The sequence below is a fragment of the Rattus rattus genome, chromosome 6, assembly GCF_011064425.1.
Source record: "Rattus rattus isolate New Zealand chromosome 6, Rrattus_CSIRO_v1, whole genome shotgun sequence".
NCBI classification, from domain to species: Eukaryota; Metazoa; Chordata; class Mammalia; order Rodentia; family Muridae; genus Rattus; species Rattus rattus.
Window position 1 is genome coordinate 45037308 of NC_046159.1, and position 18917 is coordinate 45056224.

At 36.7% G+C, this 18917-nt stretch overlaps 1 protein-coding gene across 1 annotated transcript in view; it reads left to right on the plus strand.

The window, feature by feature from the left end:
* Cntn3 (contactin 3) overlaps window positions 1–18917 on the plus strand; it is a 356765-nt gene that overhangs the window by 282483 nt on the left and 55365 nt on the right. The window contains exons 12-13 of the mRNA XM_032906010.1: window positions 3259–3386; window positions 6263–6438. Of these exons, the coding sequence (XP_032761901.1) occupies window positions 3259–3386; window positions 6263–6438 (304 nt within the window). The remainder of the gene's footprint in view (window positions 1–3258; window positions 3387–6262; window positions 6439–18917) is intronic.

The following is an 18917-nucleotide window of genomic DNA, read 5'->3' on the forward strand; positions in this document are numbered from 1 at the left end:
TTGTGTGGTTCCTAAGAACTTCGGCTTTGCCTCTGAAATCCTCCCTCATTTCACCAAGGCCATGCAGATTGCTTGCTCAATTGATGTTACTGCAGAAAATGCGGTGTAGGATTTCTTTTTTTTTTTTTTTTTTTTTTTTTTCCGGGGGGGGGGCCCAACCCCAGGGCCTTTCGCTTTCTTGGCAAGCCCCTCCCCACTGCGCTAAATCCCCCCCCCCCCACTCGGTTTCCGGGCAAACATCTCCCTCCCCCCTCCCCCCGCTTTCTTTTTTTTTTTTTTTTTCTCTCTGTTTTTTTTTTTGTTTTTGGGACTCAAACAAGAGCAGCAGCGCATAGTAGATATACACAAAGAATTTTTTTTGATGTTTGGGTATTCTGTACATTGTCATTAGAAATGTGCAAATTTATAGTATGAAACAAAATACCCAAAACTCATTATTGCTTAATCTCTAAACTTTAGCTCAATGTATATTGAATTGATAAGAGGCATTTTTGCTCTCTTCTAGGAGTGACAAATTTCCAAAGTGGTAGACCCAGTTACTGTGTGCCTCCCTTTGAGCTCCATCTCAGGACTCATAGCATTTGCATTTGGTCCCATTTAAATGCAAACATGAGCTTTGGATGCCCTGGACCAATATCTTTCCTTCATATGTTACAAACAGTCAGTAAACCATTTTTATTAACAATGATAATTAAAATCGGTTGGAGCAATGCCCTAGCACATTTTTTTCACTAAAATGATTAACGATTGGAATAATCACTAATTGGAGATGGAGTGCTTGATTGAATTCTCTCCCCTCTTCTCAGTCTTTTGTCTGTGAGACTTCTCACTCTCTTTCTTCCCAGCCCTCAGTGGCTCCTTCCCGTCATCTTCAACCATTCCATCTCTGTTGATTTCTGCCCTAAAGTACAGTTTCCCTTCCTTAACCACAGCTAAGTCAATTCTAAATTCTCTCTATCCTACCTTTTTATTACACTCTTTTTCATATTTATATGACAAAATACAAAACAATATCATACATATGTGTTTGTGCCTTGATACATGAGATTATAAATGTGTATTTATATATGTGTAACAGACTCTACTGGTACTCCATATAGCAAGCTTTGCATTCATACTGCTTCCAAACCAGCATATTAATAAAGAAAATGGTGTGGCTGGAGAGATGGATCAGCAGTTAAGAGCACTGGTTGATTTGAGTCATCTAACCTATGTGTAACCTCCAATCATCTATAACTCCAGTTCAATCGTTTCTGATGCTTTCTTCCAAGGCATCCAGGCATTATATTGTACACAGACATACCATTTGGGCAAAACGCTCATGCACATAATGTAAAATGACAAGAACTTTTGAAAAAAATAAACTTTGCAAAGTCTCTTTCTTAAATGCCATCTTCATTCCCTTCCTCCAACTTCCTCTAGGACGCTATCTCGATTTCATATGATCCTTTTATGATTATTTTTTAATCTTTAACTTTTTTATATGTAACACATATGAATGTATGTCTGAAGTTGTGAAAAAGTGACTTTCCTTCCACTAGCAATGATCAACTACCAGTAATTCTTTAGCCATGATTGTGGACATACAAGGTCTTCCCTCCTCTGACTAGAATTTTTAAATCAGCTGCTATGAGTTTGTGTGTGTAACATCCATGTCTTGTCTAGAGGACACATTGTACAGCACTTCTCCAATTGCTATGGCTCTAATATTCTTTATTTCTCTTCTTCTTTCATCTGTCCTGTTCTTTCATCTGGGTATGGAAGGGGTGATATGGGTTTAATATCTCTGGAACATCTATAGTTGAGTATTGACAATTGCTTAGTCTTAGCATTTTAGAGAGTAAAGAGTCTTAACCCATCACAATAAGAAGCTTCTATGACCAAGGCTGTATTGGATATGTACAAACTTATTTGCTCTTTGTTCCCTAAGCAATGAACATATTTATTCTTATCCTGGTTACATTGTATTAAGTAAAAGTAGCCTAAGAATAAATTAAATATAATGGTTATACAGGTTGTACACCTTCTTCTATGAGACCAGGATAACACTGGAAGGCTCCAAGTATCAATCCCCTATAGATACCAATGAGTGACATTATTTGCATATGTGTATACAATAACATTACATGTGTAGTATAATATGTGTATATAGTGTATATAATAGTACATAGAGATTGGGTTGCAATTTTCCTCTTTAATCTAATATTCTCATTATCCTCTTTACATGCATTATTGAACAGGTCCAAAGGTGTAGACATTTTATTGACTGTTTTGCATATGGTGCCATGCTGACACTGGACTACAAACCTTTAAAATAGTTTATTTTTCCATTTGCATAGATTCAATATACATGCTTAGAGCTATGAACAATGGAAAACAAGAGAAATTCATATATGAACTGAAAGATCTAGTAATGGTATCAGGTATTCAGAGCAGAAATTGTAATTGTGAGTTGACATGTGAAATAAACACACAGGGGTGGGTCCGACAAATGACGTGTCTAATGAACCTTCAGTACTAATGAACCTTCTCTCTTAGAAATGCTACCTAATTCAATTTCCTGCTTTTATAACACCCTCTCTTTCTCCTTCAAACTCCCAAAAGCTCTGCCCTCACATTTACTTAGTCTTTTATTGTCTGTGTCTCTCAAGATTAATATTTTTATATGAACCACTAGGATACCATCTTATTCACAATGTAATCCTAGCACATTACATATAAGACATTATTTTCAATTTCTTTAGGAATACAAGTTGGAGCAAAGGCCCCTGAGACACACCCTTGGAGTTATTGAAATTCTTTTCAGTACTTCACTGATAACCACATATATATTTTTAATTTTTAATTTTATTAAATGTGACTATTCTAGTTCATAATTAAAGATATGTATGTTCTTGTTTTTGATATAATGTTTTAAAATTAAGGTAAATTGCACCATATATAATGTTTTATAATTATTTACTAAAAACATTCCTATAATTAGATGTGAGATAGCAAATGCATTAAACCAAAGATAAATAAAAATCATCAAGAAAAATTCTAGTTGGTAAAGTATTTCCTGTTTAATTCTGTGTCTCTATGCATTTGTATGTTTATGTAAATCCCTTTTACTTTTTTCAATTTACAGAAACTAGTGACTGGTGGACTGTACCCTAAATTACTAATTTAAGCAGTGAATTCTGAAAAAAAAAGAATGTTCCAGTTATGTGGGAAGAGTGATTATTGTACATTTGTTGTTCTGATTTCTATTTACTTCAGGATTTCTTTTTTAAATGATGGAGGACTCAAAATTATGAATGTGACTAAGGCTGATGCTGGAATCTACACCTGCATAGCAGAAAACCAGTTTGGCAAAGCGAATGGCACCACCCACTTGGTTGTGACAGGTGCGTGCTCTTCTTAGAGGTTTCTTTACTCCAGGGTGAAGTGTATTTCATTAGAGACAAGTGCACACACCTATGCATGTATTGGTTGCATTGGGTAGATGAGGTGGGTTGAAGTAGTGCACAGGAAGTTGAGGAAGAAAATGGCAGGAGAGGTATAGGAGGAGATTGAGGAAAGGAAGTTTGTATAGATTTGATCAAAATGCGTTATATTAGTGTTGGCATTCCAAAACAATGTTTATTTAAGAATCAATACATTGAATGTACATTTCTCCCACTGTACAGTACACTGTAAAGTCAGAACCCATGTTGGTTTAAGTGCAAGAGAATGATACCTTAATGTTTAGTTATCCCATCACGGGACACATGGCTGGACATGGTAGCTACTCTGTTTGCATCCTGGGTCATAAGAAATCCAAATGGAATTTATTGTGATTACCTTTACTTTGTGATGTTATTTGAGAGCTTTGAGTGCTCATGTTTCATTATAAATGGTCTTTTTTTTAATAGAAGTTCAAGTTCATGAAATGACCTTTGATGATAATGTGATTCGTTTATAGTTTGGGATATGTTTTGTTCTTTTATTCTCCTAAGGCAAAAATGAGCATTTTATGAGACAGGTATTTGGGTTATGTCAATTAGACATCAGCAAAAGTACTACCCTGTGCACCTTACATCCTACCACAGGAAGGAGCACAGAGGGGCAAATGATCCCAAGAGATTATTAAGAAGGAAAAATTGTAAAATGATTAAAAAAGTAAAAATGATTGAGGGAATAAGGTAAGTTGGGAGTAAACCAGGGTACCCCAGTTGGCCTGGTTAGGACATGGGTCTCAGATTTCAGCGAAATGAAAGTGTTAGCAGATTGCTTAGGGATAGTTGAGTAGTTATAGACTTGTTAAGACTTTAGGTTTCAGTCTGATTTGGAAAGAGAAGCCAATGTACTGTTACACAGCAGAGAAATGGCAGCACAAATGTGTGATTTTCAAATAACTGCTATGTTTAGAAGATTCTGAATGAATCAAGACATGAAGACAGCAGGAGGTGGCAGGGACCAGTAGCAGCCAAAGGTGGTTTTCTGCAGGAGTCTACAGATTGGTATCAGTTACTTTATATATTGGGCATAGACTCAGCAGGAGGTGCTATCAAGTGAAATGGAAGCTTCATGAAAAGAAAAAGAACCCAGAATGGCTTCAAATTAAGGAATAAAGGAAAAGTTCACAGAGTCCTACTTAGCATGCATGAGGCTCTAAGATTTGACTCCTGCACAGAAAGAAGCGAAAGAAAGATGGAATGGAGGGAAGGAATGGGAAGGGGAGAGAAAGAAGAAAGGAAAGAACAGTACGATGTTCAATTAAACAATGGAATGAATAGCTGTCATGATTCTACACGATTGCATTGGCACATGCTGTATTTGGACTGATTCGGGAGGGACAGGGGTTATGACATCAGTTTGGACATGGTAAACATAAGGTACTTACTAGGCTTAATCAATGGAGCAGATTGAATATTCACAAAGCCTCAGGGAATTTCAAAGGCACAGGTTGATGTATTTATATAAATACTCCATTGTGAGATAACCCCACTCTCTATTTTCAGGAATAAAAGCTTCCATTTTCTCTACCTCATGGACAGAGGAAGAAGTCTAACACGTTGTTACTTCTTCAAATTTTGGTCCATGAGCCCTACATATACCTCTTATATACATTCCACTAGCCAAGCCATGTAAATATAACTGAATACCCCATTCAGAATTGGATTCTACTATGTGCTCTAAAGGAAGTCATGGTAAAGCAAAGAAATTAAGGAGCTGAGTAGGTCACGGAATATGAGAATTTAAACTTGATGGAGAGAGACTGGTGAGGAGGTAGTAACTCAGCAGTTGCTTATATCAAGATTGGTACTTGAAGCCACAAGATGAATACCATTGATTCGTAAAATTAATATGTTTATGTGAAACACTTAAAAAAAACACACAGCTCAACCCATTTTACATTAAAAAAATTTAGAACCAAAGAGGCCTTGTAAGTGGAGATGGGGGATGCTGAGTGCTTAGCACAGTATGAAATGAAAGAGACTATGTAAGGCAGAGGGAAGGCAACTGAGAAAGAGCATTAAAGAATAAAATATTACTATGGGAGATTATAGCACAATGTATTTTGGAGACCTGATGGGACTAGGTCACATGAGGGAGTGAAGCCTGACCACATTGGTTGGAAGAGGTAATATCCTAAGGTATTTTACTCTCTACATACAAACTGTTCTTCAATGAGTTTTGTTGTCCTAGGGTAAAAGGATGTATGAAACAGTGGGAAGGTGGAATCCAGAGAAGATGAATTCGTTATCAATGAAAGAAATATGACAGTGGTAGGGGACCATGTATAGGTGGACATTAAAGGAAATCGATCATAAGCCAGTGTGCTAGCTTAGTGCGCCTCACATGGCATGTTTGCCAAGTCCATAAACAGGGAAGGTTTGAGTTTACATGGCTTTGGGTGTGAACGCATTTGCTATTCATTGGAGATTCGTCATAACATGGAATTTTTGTCATATCTCACAAAACAATGAGACAAAAGTGAGTTGATTTTGTTGTTAGTGTAATATGTTTGCAAATGAGTTTCAGTTCTGGAAATATATCTTCTTCAAAATCATATTCCTTAATTCTCCAAAGAAAAAAATGAGACCAGTAAAATTTAGTATAATTTGACATCAATATGTCACTTTAATCTTGAAGTCTTTTAATCACTTAGGTCTATTATACATTCCTGCCTATGCAAACATCCACATTCTAACTCAAATGAATGATCTACCTATAAAAATCGCTTTCATCAACATTAAAATTTGTTTATCAATAACTTGTTATTATAATTTTCCCGTAGAACCAACAAGAATAATTTTGGCACCTTCTAACATGGACGTTGCCGTTGGTGAGAGCATCATTTTACCTTGCCAGGTTCAACATGACCCCCTATTAGACATAATGTTTGCCTGGTATTTCAATGGAACTCTTACGGACTTTAAGAAAGATGGATCGCACTTTGAGAAAGTTGGTGGGGTAAGTTATGTAACTTTTCTCATATCCTATGTATTATAGGTGTCTGTGCCACTTAAAAACATCTGGCAAACAGATAAAACATCAAAATGCTTGTCAAGTTGGTAGGTATGTTTTCTGAATTCTAGTCTGGCCTATTTTTACTTTTGCAAACCACTATAATTAACAACATTTCTTTCAACCTGTAAGTCCAATTAAAATTGTTTCCTGTTTCTTTTATATTAAATGTTATTCTGCATAACATTGTAGTGTTTGTGTGCTTTGTGTTTTATATTCAAACAGCCAATTTGTGATGCAATAAATGGTTGCTTTGGGTTACCAAGCAATTCATCTAGATGCCATGGTAGGTACTGACAGGCAATTTTTGCTGTTCCACTGGACATTAGCTGTAAGACTCTTCAATTCACAGGAAAACATACTCTGGATTTGGAAAGTGTAAAATGTTTTCTCTGAGGCACTGGGAGAACTGGTAGTGGAGCTTCAAGACGTAAACTGATCTGTTTGTCTTTATAGTGCAAATGCCTTCAGATGTCCTCTTCCTTTCTGTTTCAATTGTGATGAATCCATTGTAGAAATATTATAGATTTTAAAGGAACATTAGTAATTGAAGAATGGCTAAGAAATGGACTCATACCATGCCTCTCCTTTGGGTCTGGGTTACATCACTTATGATATTTTCTAGTTTCACCTATTTCCCTGTGAACTCATAATGTTTCTTTTTAATGGCTTAATAGTATTCTCTTTTGGAAATGAACCACATTTTCTGTATCCATTCTTCAATTGAGAGACATCTAAGTTGTTCCCAGTTTCTGGCTACTACAAATAAAGCTACTATGAACATAGTTGAGCAAGTTTCCTTGTGGGATGGTGGAGCATCTTTTGGATATATACCCAGAAGTGGTATAAACGGGTTTTGAGGTTCAACTATTCCCAATTTTCTGGGAAATAAGTAAGTTGATTCCAAAGTGGTTGTAGAAGTTTGAACTCCCACCAGTAGTGGAGGAGTTTTCTCCTTTCTCCACAACTTCACCAGTAGTGGGAGGAGAGGGAGGGCTGATATTGGGTTGTAAAGTGAATAAATAAATAAATTTAATAAAATAAAGAAAATAAATGCATTTATACTGAACAAAGGCTTCATAGCTAGATATCTTTGAGCCCTGTCAAGCAAGGCCAACCTGGTTGTTGATTTGTCTGTTGATCTTGGAGACAGTCATTCTGTTTGGGAAGATTTCAAATCCCAGTCTTGGGTTTACAGACTTACAGTGTTAGGCATCAGTAAAGCAGACAACCACACAATGGCCAACTCAGTATATCCGTGTGACAAAGGTTTCTTACTAAATATATGCATATGGGCATGTAGCTATACCATGGTTCAGTGATATATGTTACTTCAAGTGATGTCATTTGTGGCTAATCTCTGTTCTCCTAAGGGATATGCTTAAATACTAGAGTCCAGAACTTTAGAGCGTAACCTTATTTGGACACAGGACTTTTGTGGAAATGCTGATTAAATTGCAACAAGATTACTCTGAAGTAAAATGGAGCTTCATTTCTTATCAATTATGATCTTATGGGGGGAAAATGCAGTTTGGACAGAGACACATAAAGAAGAGAAAATCATGGACAGACAGACAAGGAAGAATAAATGTCATGTGATAATAGCGATAGCTGTGTTCCCACAAAGCCATGGGTGGCTGAAACCCTCAGGAGACAGGAGAATTCAGAAGACACCAATTGTAAGGATTCAGAAGGGAACATGGCTCTACCAGTTTCTTCACTTCAGACTTGCAGCTCACAGAAACTGGGAGAGAACTTATGTCTGTTGTCTGAAGCCACTGTTGATTTTTTGTGTTGTTGATGTTGTTATGACAATCCTAGGAAACCAAAACATCTAAAAGAAAAATAATTCCCATGATATTAGATAACAAGCTACAAATAAGAACAGATTGACTACCATTCCTGTTTTTCTGTCATCTGGCTTTATTTAGTTTAAGGACAGCTAGTTTTGTAATTGTTCTCCCTGTTTCAGGCTTTGAGAATATTTTCAATTACTTCAAGCACTCAGCATTCCTTTTATCAATGCTTTGAATGCCCACTTAAAAATTATCTCTCCTATATTCCATAACAACAGGAAAAACAAGTGCAAGCATTCTTAAATTAGCTCCCTCTTCCATTCTGAATCCCTAGTCATACTGCCTAAGGTTGTGAAGATGCTTGAGAAGAACAAATACCTCCAGCTCCTTTCATAATGACTCATTATCCAGTTTGGAAAAGAATTCTCTACACAAGTTCTCCTGGTTTAAATTCTTAAATGAAGAAGTCAACTTCAAGCATTGGTAACCTATGCCACATCATAAAATTATGGTTGTGATTTATCATCTGGATCATTGTCTGTTGTGGTACTTTGTTTAGTACAAGACCTTCTTTGTTAGTTAATGCATATTTAACTATGCATTAGACACTTCAAATCCAAAGAGGTTTGATGAAATGTGCAGAAATGCTCAAAGGCTCAACTGGATAGCTTATACTTGTATAAGATGAACTCAGAGATGAGAACATTTGAGTGGATAATGTAATTTAACTCTTCTGATTGACAGAGCACAGATGGATTTAACAGAAGACCTGAAGTCATCTCTGAGAAGAGTCAAGTGTCTGAAATATGAAAGTTCATATGTTAATGCCATTCCTTGTCAAGTCGGTTCCTTCCACAACATGAAAGTTCATAGCTTATGATTGTTTTTATTGACTTGTACCATTAGTAACTTAATATTCTCGCATCAATATGAAACAGTAAGCCATATGAAATGACATTGCCCTTAAGCACAAGCAATTAAGTAAATTGGTTTTCTGTTTCATGGGAAAGGAATTACATAACAACCCCTGGCCTCTGATTTCATATTCATTGCAGCATACACAATACTTAGACTGTTTACCCCCTTCACTCCCTGGTATATTAATAGATACATTCATCTTTTTTTCCAAAATAATGTGAGCAAAGAAGCTGATGAGTGCAAGAGTTGCCTGGGAAGGTTTATATTCTAAGCATTATGTTGACAATGGAAGGGTTAGTTTAAATTACAGAAAAGAGGACTCATATATTTGAACCATCATATTCAGCTAGTTGCTTTTGGAAGTACACTGGGCATCTGGTACTAGGTATTATTAAAAAAAAATAACACCCAGGCAAAGTTCATAATGTCATTAATTGCTATCTCTGTTATTGTAGGTTCAAATACAAAACCAAAGGATTCTAGCATAGCAATCACAGCCTTCTGTAATGTTAGAATGATGTGTTTAGATTCCAGAGAATCAAATAACCCTATTAAAACATGGAGCTAAACAAAGAATTCTCAGCTGAGGAATATCGAATAGCTGAAAAACACCTAAAGAAATGTTCAACATCCTTAATCATCAGGGAAATGCAAATCAAAATGACCCCGAGATTCTACCTCACACCAGTCAGAATGGCTAAGATCAAAAACTCCAGCAACAGCAGACTCTGGTGAGGATCTGGGAAAAAAGGACCACTCCTCCATTGTTGCTGGGATTTAAATCTGGTATAACCACTTTGGAAATCAGTCTGGAGGTTCCTCAGAAAATTGGACAGAGTACTAGCTGAATACCCAGTACTCCTGGTCATATACCAAAAAGATGCTCCAATATATAACAAGGACACATGCTCCCCCTGTGTTCATAGCAGCCTTATTTATAATAGCCAGAAGCTGGAAAGAACCCAGATGCCCTTCAACAAGGAATGGATAAAGAAAATGTGGTACATCTACACAATGGAGTACTACTCAACTATAAAAAACAATGACTTCATGAAATTCATAGGCAAATGAATGGAACTAGAAAATATCATCCTGAGTGAGCTAACCCAATCACAGAAAAACAAACATGGTATGCACTCACTGATAAGTGGATATTAGCTTCAAAAGCTTGAATTACCCAAGATACAATCCATAGACCACATGAAGCTCAAGAAGAAGGACAACCAAAGTGTGGATACTTCAGTACTTCTTAGATGGGGGAACAAAAGTATTCATAGGAGGAGTTATGGAGATGAAATTTGAAGGAGAAGCTGAAGGAATGGTCTACATCCTGCCCTACCTAGGGATCAAGTCTCTATATATATATATCAAACCTAGACAATTTTGATGAAGCCAAGGAGTACATGCTGACAGGAGCCTGATATAGCTGTCTCCTGAGAGGGTCAGACAGAGCATGACAAATACAGACCCAAATGCTAGTAGCAAACCATTGAACGGAGAACAGGGTCCCCATTGGAGGAGTTAGAGAAAGAATTGAAGGAACTGAAGGAGCTTGCAACCCCATAACAACAGCAATACCAACCAACCAGAGCTCCCAGGAACTAAACCACCATCTAAAGAGTACACATGGACAGACCCATGGCTCCAGCTGCCTATGCAGCAGAGGATGGCCTTGTTGGGCACCAAATGGAGGAGAAGCCCTTGGTCCTGCCAAGGCTGGATCCCCCAGTGTGTGAGAATTTCATAACAGGGAGGCAGGACAGTGTGGGTGGTTGGGTGGGGATAGGGGATGAAATGTAAATTAAAGTATATCCAATGAAAATGGAGAAAAAGAACAAAAAACGTATTGAACAAAGTATCAAAAGAAAGTATAATAAAAGAAAAGTTGTATCTGAGTATATGCTTCCATCTGTGCCCATGGCACAAACAGAAGTCACGTCATCCAGTAAGTGACAATAGCTTTCCCTTAAGCCCAGTATGCCACACACATACATTTTTATAGGCAATGTTAGGTATGAATGGATAAGATTGTGTCATTATACATGAGACCTGGGGTGTTCCCATTTCCTCTGTGATACTCACGGTTAAGTGGATCACTTAGTTTTGTGTTTCTTTATCGTGATCTCTTCACATACAATTTTTAGTTGTCTTTGTTGTATTCCCTGACCACCATCACCATGACACCTGGAAAGCACTGGTTTTTCCCTGAGTGTTGTTTTCTCCTTTACAAGACATATCAAGAAAGCATCCTGTGTCCTTGGATGCATGCAGCTAAGAATGCATGTGCCCACACATAATCACTTTTACTTCATGTATGGAGAGTTAGAAGATGCACAGTCTAGCAATATGTATGTGGAGTAAATCTCTTTCAATTTTTTTTAACTCATGAGATTTCATCCCATGCATGCACTAAGAATTTGATTTGACTATTTTTCCCAGTAATAGCCCATGTTTCTTGCCTTACTTTTAAGTACATGTCATATTCCACCCATCAGCAGCTCAAAGCCAAGATAAGCAACAGAATATTGTTGGAAGTTATCTGAAGAGTACCTGGGTCCTAGCTATTTAAGGTTCATTGTAGGGATATTCTAGTATATTTTGTTTTGCTTAAAAGACAAGCCTGACCAATATAGATGCAGATACATGCAGCCAAACATCAGACTGAGTATGGGGACCCCAGTGGGGAAATTAGGGCAAGGACTTAAAGAGCTGAAGGGAGTTGCCATCCCATAGGAAGAACAACAATATCAACCAAATCGACTCCCCAAAGCTTGCAGGGACTAAACCACCATCCAAAGAGTACACAGGGGGACCCATAGCTCCAGCTGGGTATCTAGCAGAAGATTGCCTTATCTGGCATCAGTGGGATGGGAGCCCATTGGTCCTGTGGAGACTTGATACCCCAATGTTGGGGAATGCTAGAGTGCTGAGGCAGGAGTCAGTGAGCAGACTGGGGATCATCCTCATGGAGGCAGGGGGAGGGGAATGGGAGACGGGGTTTGTGAAACTGAAACTAGGAAGGGGGATAGCATTTGAAATGTAAATAAATAAAATAACCAATAAAGAAAAAAGCGATATTTTGGACTTAAGACATATGATCAGAGCACTCTACAAATAGAACCTTTTAAAACTGGGAACAGAAGGTGCTCACTATCCATTCACTGTGAGATGCTTCAGTATATATAATGTATATTGTTTTCAATAAACTTTTATGCAATGCAGGCTCTTTAGAAACGAAAGATGTCTAGAAACCAAACATCACTGTTTCACAAATACTTTGTGGAATTGGCTCTGTGATAAATTAGAATATGTGTGAATAAAAGTCACTTGAAGCAGAAAGAAGAACACTGACAACCAATCTGCCATTCATTTCCCTGGCTCACCCCAGTGTTATTTATTCTCCATGGTCTGCATTCTCACTGTGCTGTAGCAGCTACACGTGAGATTAGGCCTTAATCTACTCTGCTCTCGGTACTCGATAAGTTTGTTTTCCAGCATGATCATTACTGTGTGATACTATGTCATGGTCCTTGGCCTTAATTAACTTCTTTGAATTATTTGGGTGTGAAAGCAAGGTCTTGGAAATAGTGGCTATTTCCAGTGTAAAACTAGATGTGTAGAAGATATGTGGATCTCCAATACCTATCTAAGGATAAACCTTGGTTCTACACATTATTCAATGTAACATTCCAGGGTTTAAAATATAGCCTTAAACTGTCTTATGTTTTATGTGTCATCCATTTTCAAAGTATTAGCTTCCCTGGAAGCATCATTATGAGAACGACACCACAAAGTAGAAATCTACCAGAGAAATGGTTGTAATTGTCAGCTGGCTACTCCCTGACACAGTTCTGCCCCTGATGTTCTTTTGGGGTAGAAAACTAGGATTTTCCAAAATGCTAGGAGGAATAAGTAAGTCATGTGCATAAAACTCTTATTATGAATGGATTTCAGCAACCCCGCCATTATCCATCAGCTAGTGCACCTTTCCATCTACTCCTTAGAATTCAACTGGTGTCAGTAGTATCTTTTAAGTAAATCATTTACCAAGTTGAACAGTCAAAATCCATCTTCTAGTACAAGCCTTTGTGGGATATATTTCAATTCACAAGAAAATAAGAAGGGAAAACCAAAAAATGTGTAGTGCATTGTATTATATTAAAAACTTTCAAACAACTATGTCTCAATAAAGAACCATCATCTAAAGTTAGGAAAGTCTCTACTACCTCCTTCCCAAGAACCAGGATTCATTGAAAAAAAAAAGAGGCATAAAGATTATAAGGCTAGGGGCTGTGAATGACTACAATGAAAATGAGTCTTCTAGACACAGCAGAGAGATAACACATGAATTCAAGAGGTTGTAATGGCAGACATAAGACCTGTGCTACCTCAAGTCAGACAAAATCCCAGTAAGGAGAGGGTAGCTATGCATGAAATCCCACCCCTCACCAAGAAGCTGTTGGCATGTCATTTTCCTGTAAGAGTGGATCCTCTGGTAAAGGTGACCATGCTCTCCACTCTGAGACAATCTGTCCAAGAATATATATGGGCAGCACAAGTTGGAATTTATGGATGAAAGAGGGGGAGAAAGGGGGAGGGAACAGAGTTGGGTATCTAGAAGGGGGTGTGGCCTGGGAAAGAGGCAAGGCATATCGGAAGAGGCAAGGAAAATGATTAAAACATGGAATATGAAATTACCAAGGAAATAGTAAAAATAATTGAGAAGAAAAATGTGGAAGTATTTAGCAGAAAATTATAAAATGGGAAAAATAACAAAAGGAAATTTTTAAGTAAAGATAACTCATAGCAAATTTTGTCAACATACATTAAAATTATAATAACATTCATTTGTGCCTGAGATGCTGAGTACAAAATGGATCCCTGGATCTTGAGGCTCTATGTCTTAGCAGTTGATGTATTCTCAAAGAGGCATTTTCATACCGGAGAGGCCAACATCCCAATATTTGTTCATTTGATGAGTCTGAATCACAGCTTGAGGTTGAAATCCTGGAAAGCTCACTGAGAGCTTTTGGTTCTTAGTGGTGGAGCTTAGGAACACGAGTTCTGATGTCTGCAGAGTAATCAGCAACAGCAGGAATCAGGAGAGTCATTTTGGAAAACTTTGACAAAATACCTTGACAAAAGCAATGAAGGGAAGAGAAGATTTTGGCCCAGAACTTGGAGTTATAGTTCATCATTGTAGAGAGGTGACAGGAACAAAACCTTGACACAACTGTGCTCAGCTCAGTACTCCTTCACTCCTCACTCCCATCCAAGAATATTGCCACCCACAGTCCATGGAAATTCCCATATTAATGTAATAAATATAGTCCTCACAGGCCTGCCCACAAGCCAACCTAATTTAGTCGGTCTTCATTGAGACTTTGTAAGTGACAGTAGAGCATACCAAGCTAACAACTAAAGCCTACCACCATACATATGTAGACCATCTTTATATCCTACAGAATGGTTTTACTGCCCTCAGAAAAGAACTACATTTTGCCTGCTCATCCTTCTTTCCTCTCTAACTTTTGACCACCATGCATCTCTTTTGCTGTCTCCAAGGTTTTGCTTGTCAAGAATGTCATGTATTTGTTCTCAGGCTGTGTCTATTCCTCTTTAATTTAGATTCAATTGCTGACTGGTATCTATTTAAGGTAACTTTAGTTCTTATCATGACTTCATGGTTTGTTTTTTTTTTTGTAACATCAGTATAATATGCTACTCCTCATACGTTACTAGCTACTTATCTGCTCCTATACCAAAGCTTAGCTATTACTTCATCACTTTGTCATTTATGAATAAAGTTGCTAAAAAACATGTATCTGCATGTATTTATATGAAAGTAAGGTTTAACTTTATCTGGGTAAATAGCAAGAAGTATATCTTATCTTGGCTGCATCTTATCATGAGACTGTTTACATTTCAGAGACTTTCTAAATGCCCAAATAGATACACCATGATCATCTTCTTCCTCTCCAGCTGTACTAATACATAGTGGTCTTATTATTATGAATAGGCATGTGCTGCCTCCTGATTGTTTAAGTTCAAAATCCCCTGATAATGTACAATGTTGAACCTATTTGATGTGTTCATGACTTGTGACTTGTGTATTTTCTTGAATAAGATGTTTGTTCTTTGTTTGCTTTATTATTTGGTGGCTTCTTTTCGCTTTTTGGAGTTGTAAGGGCTGTTTTGTATGTGCTGCACTGAAGTGCATCATTAGCTCTGGCAGGTATTCTCTAAGTCTGTGGAGTGACATTTCATCCTCTTGGTATGTTTCAAATAACAGTTATTCACATTGATCAAATTCATCTTGCCAACCTTTAGTTCCATAGTCCTTCTGCAGCTGTTCCCATAAAGCCTTTGCTATATCCTGGGTCATCAAGAATTATCTTATGTGATTTTCTGTAAGTTGGATAGTTTTCCTTTGAGGACTATGATCCATTTTTATTTCATTTTCCTGCACAGCATAAGGCCTGCATCAGAATTCATTTTTTTCTAGTGAATATCCAGTTGTAGCCATATGATAAAAGTCTACCCTTTGATCCATTTTACTGCCTTTGCTCTTTTGTCAGATGCTGGGTGACTGTATTCTATGGCTATTTCTGGATTCTTTCTTCTGCTCTGTTGACCCTTTTGTCTGTCCTTCACCACTTAACCACCTTCTCTTCATTTTTACAGCTTTAGAATAAAACTTGGGGTTGTATTTATGTCAGTGATTCAGATTCTGTTCTAAAAACTGAGTTACCTTTTGGGGTTCTTTGCTTTCAAGTGTAAACTTTAAGAACATGTTGTTGTTGCTAACAAAGTTGCATCCTAGACTTTTGATTGACAATTGAGATAGAAGAAGTTAAAATTGTTGAGTTTCATTATTTTTGAGTGTAAACTATGTTTCCATTTCTTATGTTCTCTGACCTCTTCCATCAGATTTTGCAGTCATTCTTCATAGTACTTGTGAGTATGTATTAGAAGTAAGCCTAAGTAATTCAGTATTTTGGGTGCAGAGAGAAATAGTAAAATTTGTTATTTCAAATATCATTTGTACATTGCAAGTACATAAGAAGTAAATAACCTCTCCTTCATCATTTAAAAGTTCTTGGAGATTGTTATTGATTCTTTCAGATTATATAGAAGACATATGTATATAATGTGTAGATGTCTGTCTCATCCGTGACATAACATTCTATTTCCTCCTTGCCATTTGATGCATCTTTTATTGTTTTTGCCTTATTTTAACTTAATTTCTAGTAGTATTTTGGAACACAGTAATGACGTCAGTGACACAGTTGCATTGATGGAATCAGTTGCTAATATCTGTTTAAGGTTTATGCAGAAAAGGGTGGGTGGATGGGTGGGAGAATACCCTCAGAGAAGACGGGATGGGGGTTTATGGACAGGAAACTGGGAACAGGGATAACATTTGAAACGTAAATAAACAAAAAATCCAATTAAAAGAAAAAAAGAGACAAAAAAGATTTTAACGTCTATATTTGTAAAATACGTCTGCACGGTTTTCTTCCAGCCCTTTTTGTCTGGATCGTATAACCCTAACATCATAGTTTGAAAGTGTTTCCTTCACTTTTATTTCGTGGAAAAATTGTGGAGAAATGATGTCATTTCTTATGATTAAAAGTTATATAAAATTCACCCTTGAACCAATCTCATTCTGTTCTTTTTGTTGGGAGAGATTCATATTTACCAATTCAATAATTTTATTTGATATAGGTTTATTTTGATTGTGTCTTCCCTTCCCTCTTCTACAAGATTTGACAAGTTTTGTCTTTCAAAGAATTGGTCCTTTTTCCCCTAGGCTATTGGATTAATGTGCAGAGACTAAAAGTTTTCTTTATTATCCTTTACTGTCTCCAGGTGTTTTAGTGATGCCCTCTTTTCTAACTGCTAGTACCAGTGCCTTTGTTTCCTTTGTCCTGTTAGCCTGGCTGTAGGCATATTGACAGTATTGACCTCTTCAAAGGACTGGCTTTTGGTTTTGTTGATTTTTTTTTTCTATTGATCTCCTGTTTTCAATTTTACTGGGTTTTGCTCCGATATTTATTTCTTATATTCTGCTTGCTTTAGATTTAATTTGCTCTTCTTTCTCTCATTTTCTAAAGTGGAATCATAAATGATTGATTTTTAGACCCTTGCTTTCAAATAAGCATGCTCGTTGCTTTGAATTTCTCCTAAGCACGACTCTTCCCAGAGCCAACAAATTTGGATATGTTGTATTATTATTTGTAGTCACTTAAAATATTTTCATAATGTTGGTTTTATATACATATATATATATATATACTATATAATTTATTCACCAGCAGTTTGAGGATTTTAGGTGCATTCTACTATGGTCTCAGAGCAGAGATTTTTATATTTTCTATACATTTAATTTTTGTCATTAGTATATGTATGTATATTTGTAAGTGTATATGTACTATAGCACACATGTATAGAACAGATGATACATTTGTGGCATCATCTCTCTCCTTCCAACATTATGTTTGTTCTAGAAATCAAGATTAGATTACCAGACTTGAATAACAAGAAGTTTTCCCTGTAAGACACATTGCCAGCCCCCTATGCTTTAAATTTTATAAGGTATGTTTTATGGCTCAGAAGAAGTTCTATCTTGATGAATTTTAACACTTGAGGTGAGAAGAATGAGTTATCTGCTATTGTAAGATTAAGTGCTGAGTAAATGCTATTAAATTCATTGAACTGATGGTGCCATTTAATTCAACTCTTTCCTTTGTTAATTTCTACTTCCTAAATATGCATTTATGATCAAGAAATATTGGAGCTTACTAATATAGCTTATGTGTCAAATTTTCTCTGACATGTCTGTCAAATTTTAATATATATTGAACATTCTTTTATTAAACACATAAACATCACGGATGATTGTTTCTGCTTGGGAAGTAGACACTTCCTCACTACTTATTAGGCTATTTAATCCTTGTAGCCTTCCCAGTAGCTTCCTGAAACTTTAACCACAATGGTCCCTACATAATATTTCTGCTTCCTCTTAATAATGATTGTGTATATCATTCAGTATCCTTGGAGCTTAAATGTGTTTGCAACATTGTAGATATAGTAAGTTTCTTATAGGCAATGTATATCTAGGTCTTCCATTCTGTGGGGGGTTTTGTCTGTCTTTTAGTTTATACTGTTAAGTTGTTAATATACAAAGATATTACTGGTAAAATTAAATTAACATCTTGGCTATTGCTACCAGTTTCCTATCGCTAATACTTCCTATTTTCCTTTGCCCAGTTTATCTGCCTTTTGTGGTTTCAGTGAACCATTTCCGTGATTTCACTTATATCGGTTCCAAGACTGAATATTAGTAAGCTTTCTGAAACCAATAAACTACTTCCCAAGTTGTTGGTATTAGGAAAGTAGCCTTGGAGGACTATTATGTTTCAGAGTCAGGGTCCTTCTGAAAACCTCCCCATCCCAGCCACCTTTCCAGGTACCATTCTGAGCTAGGTGCCTGAGCTGAAAACGTTCAGCCTCTAGAGAAATGAATTTCTTTTTCCTTTTTCAATTTAAATTCTCAATTTCTTAATGTTTTTAGGAGAAATTCAGGTGGTCTACAGCAGCTGTGTCGGTCACAGGACAACTTTCTTCTACTATGTCTATGTAAATTCTAGATCACACATCTTTAGACTACCTAGCAAGTACCTTTAGCCACTAAGACAATTATCTAGC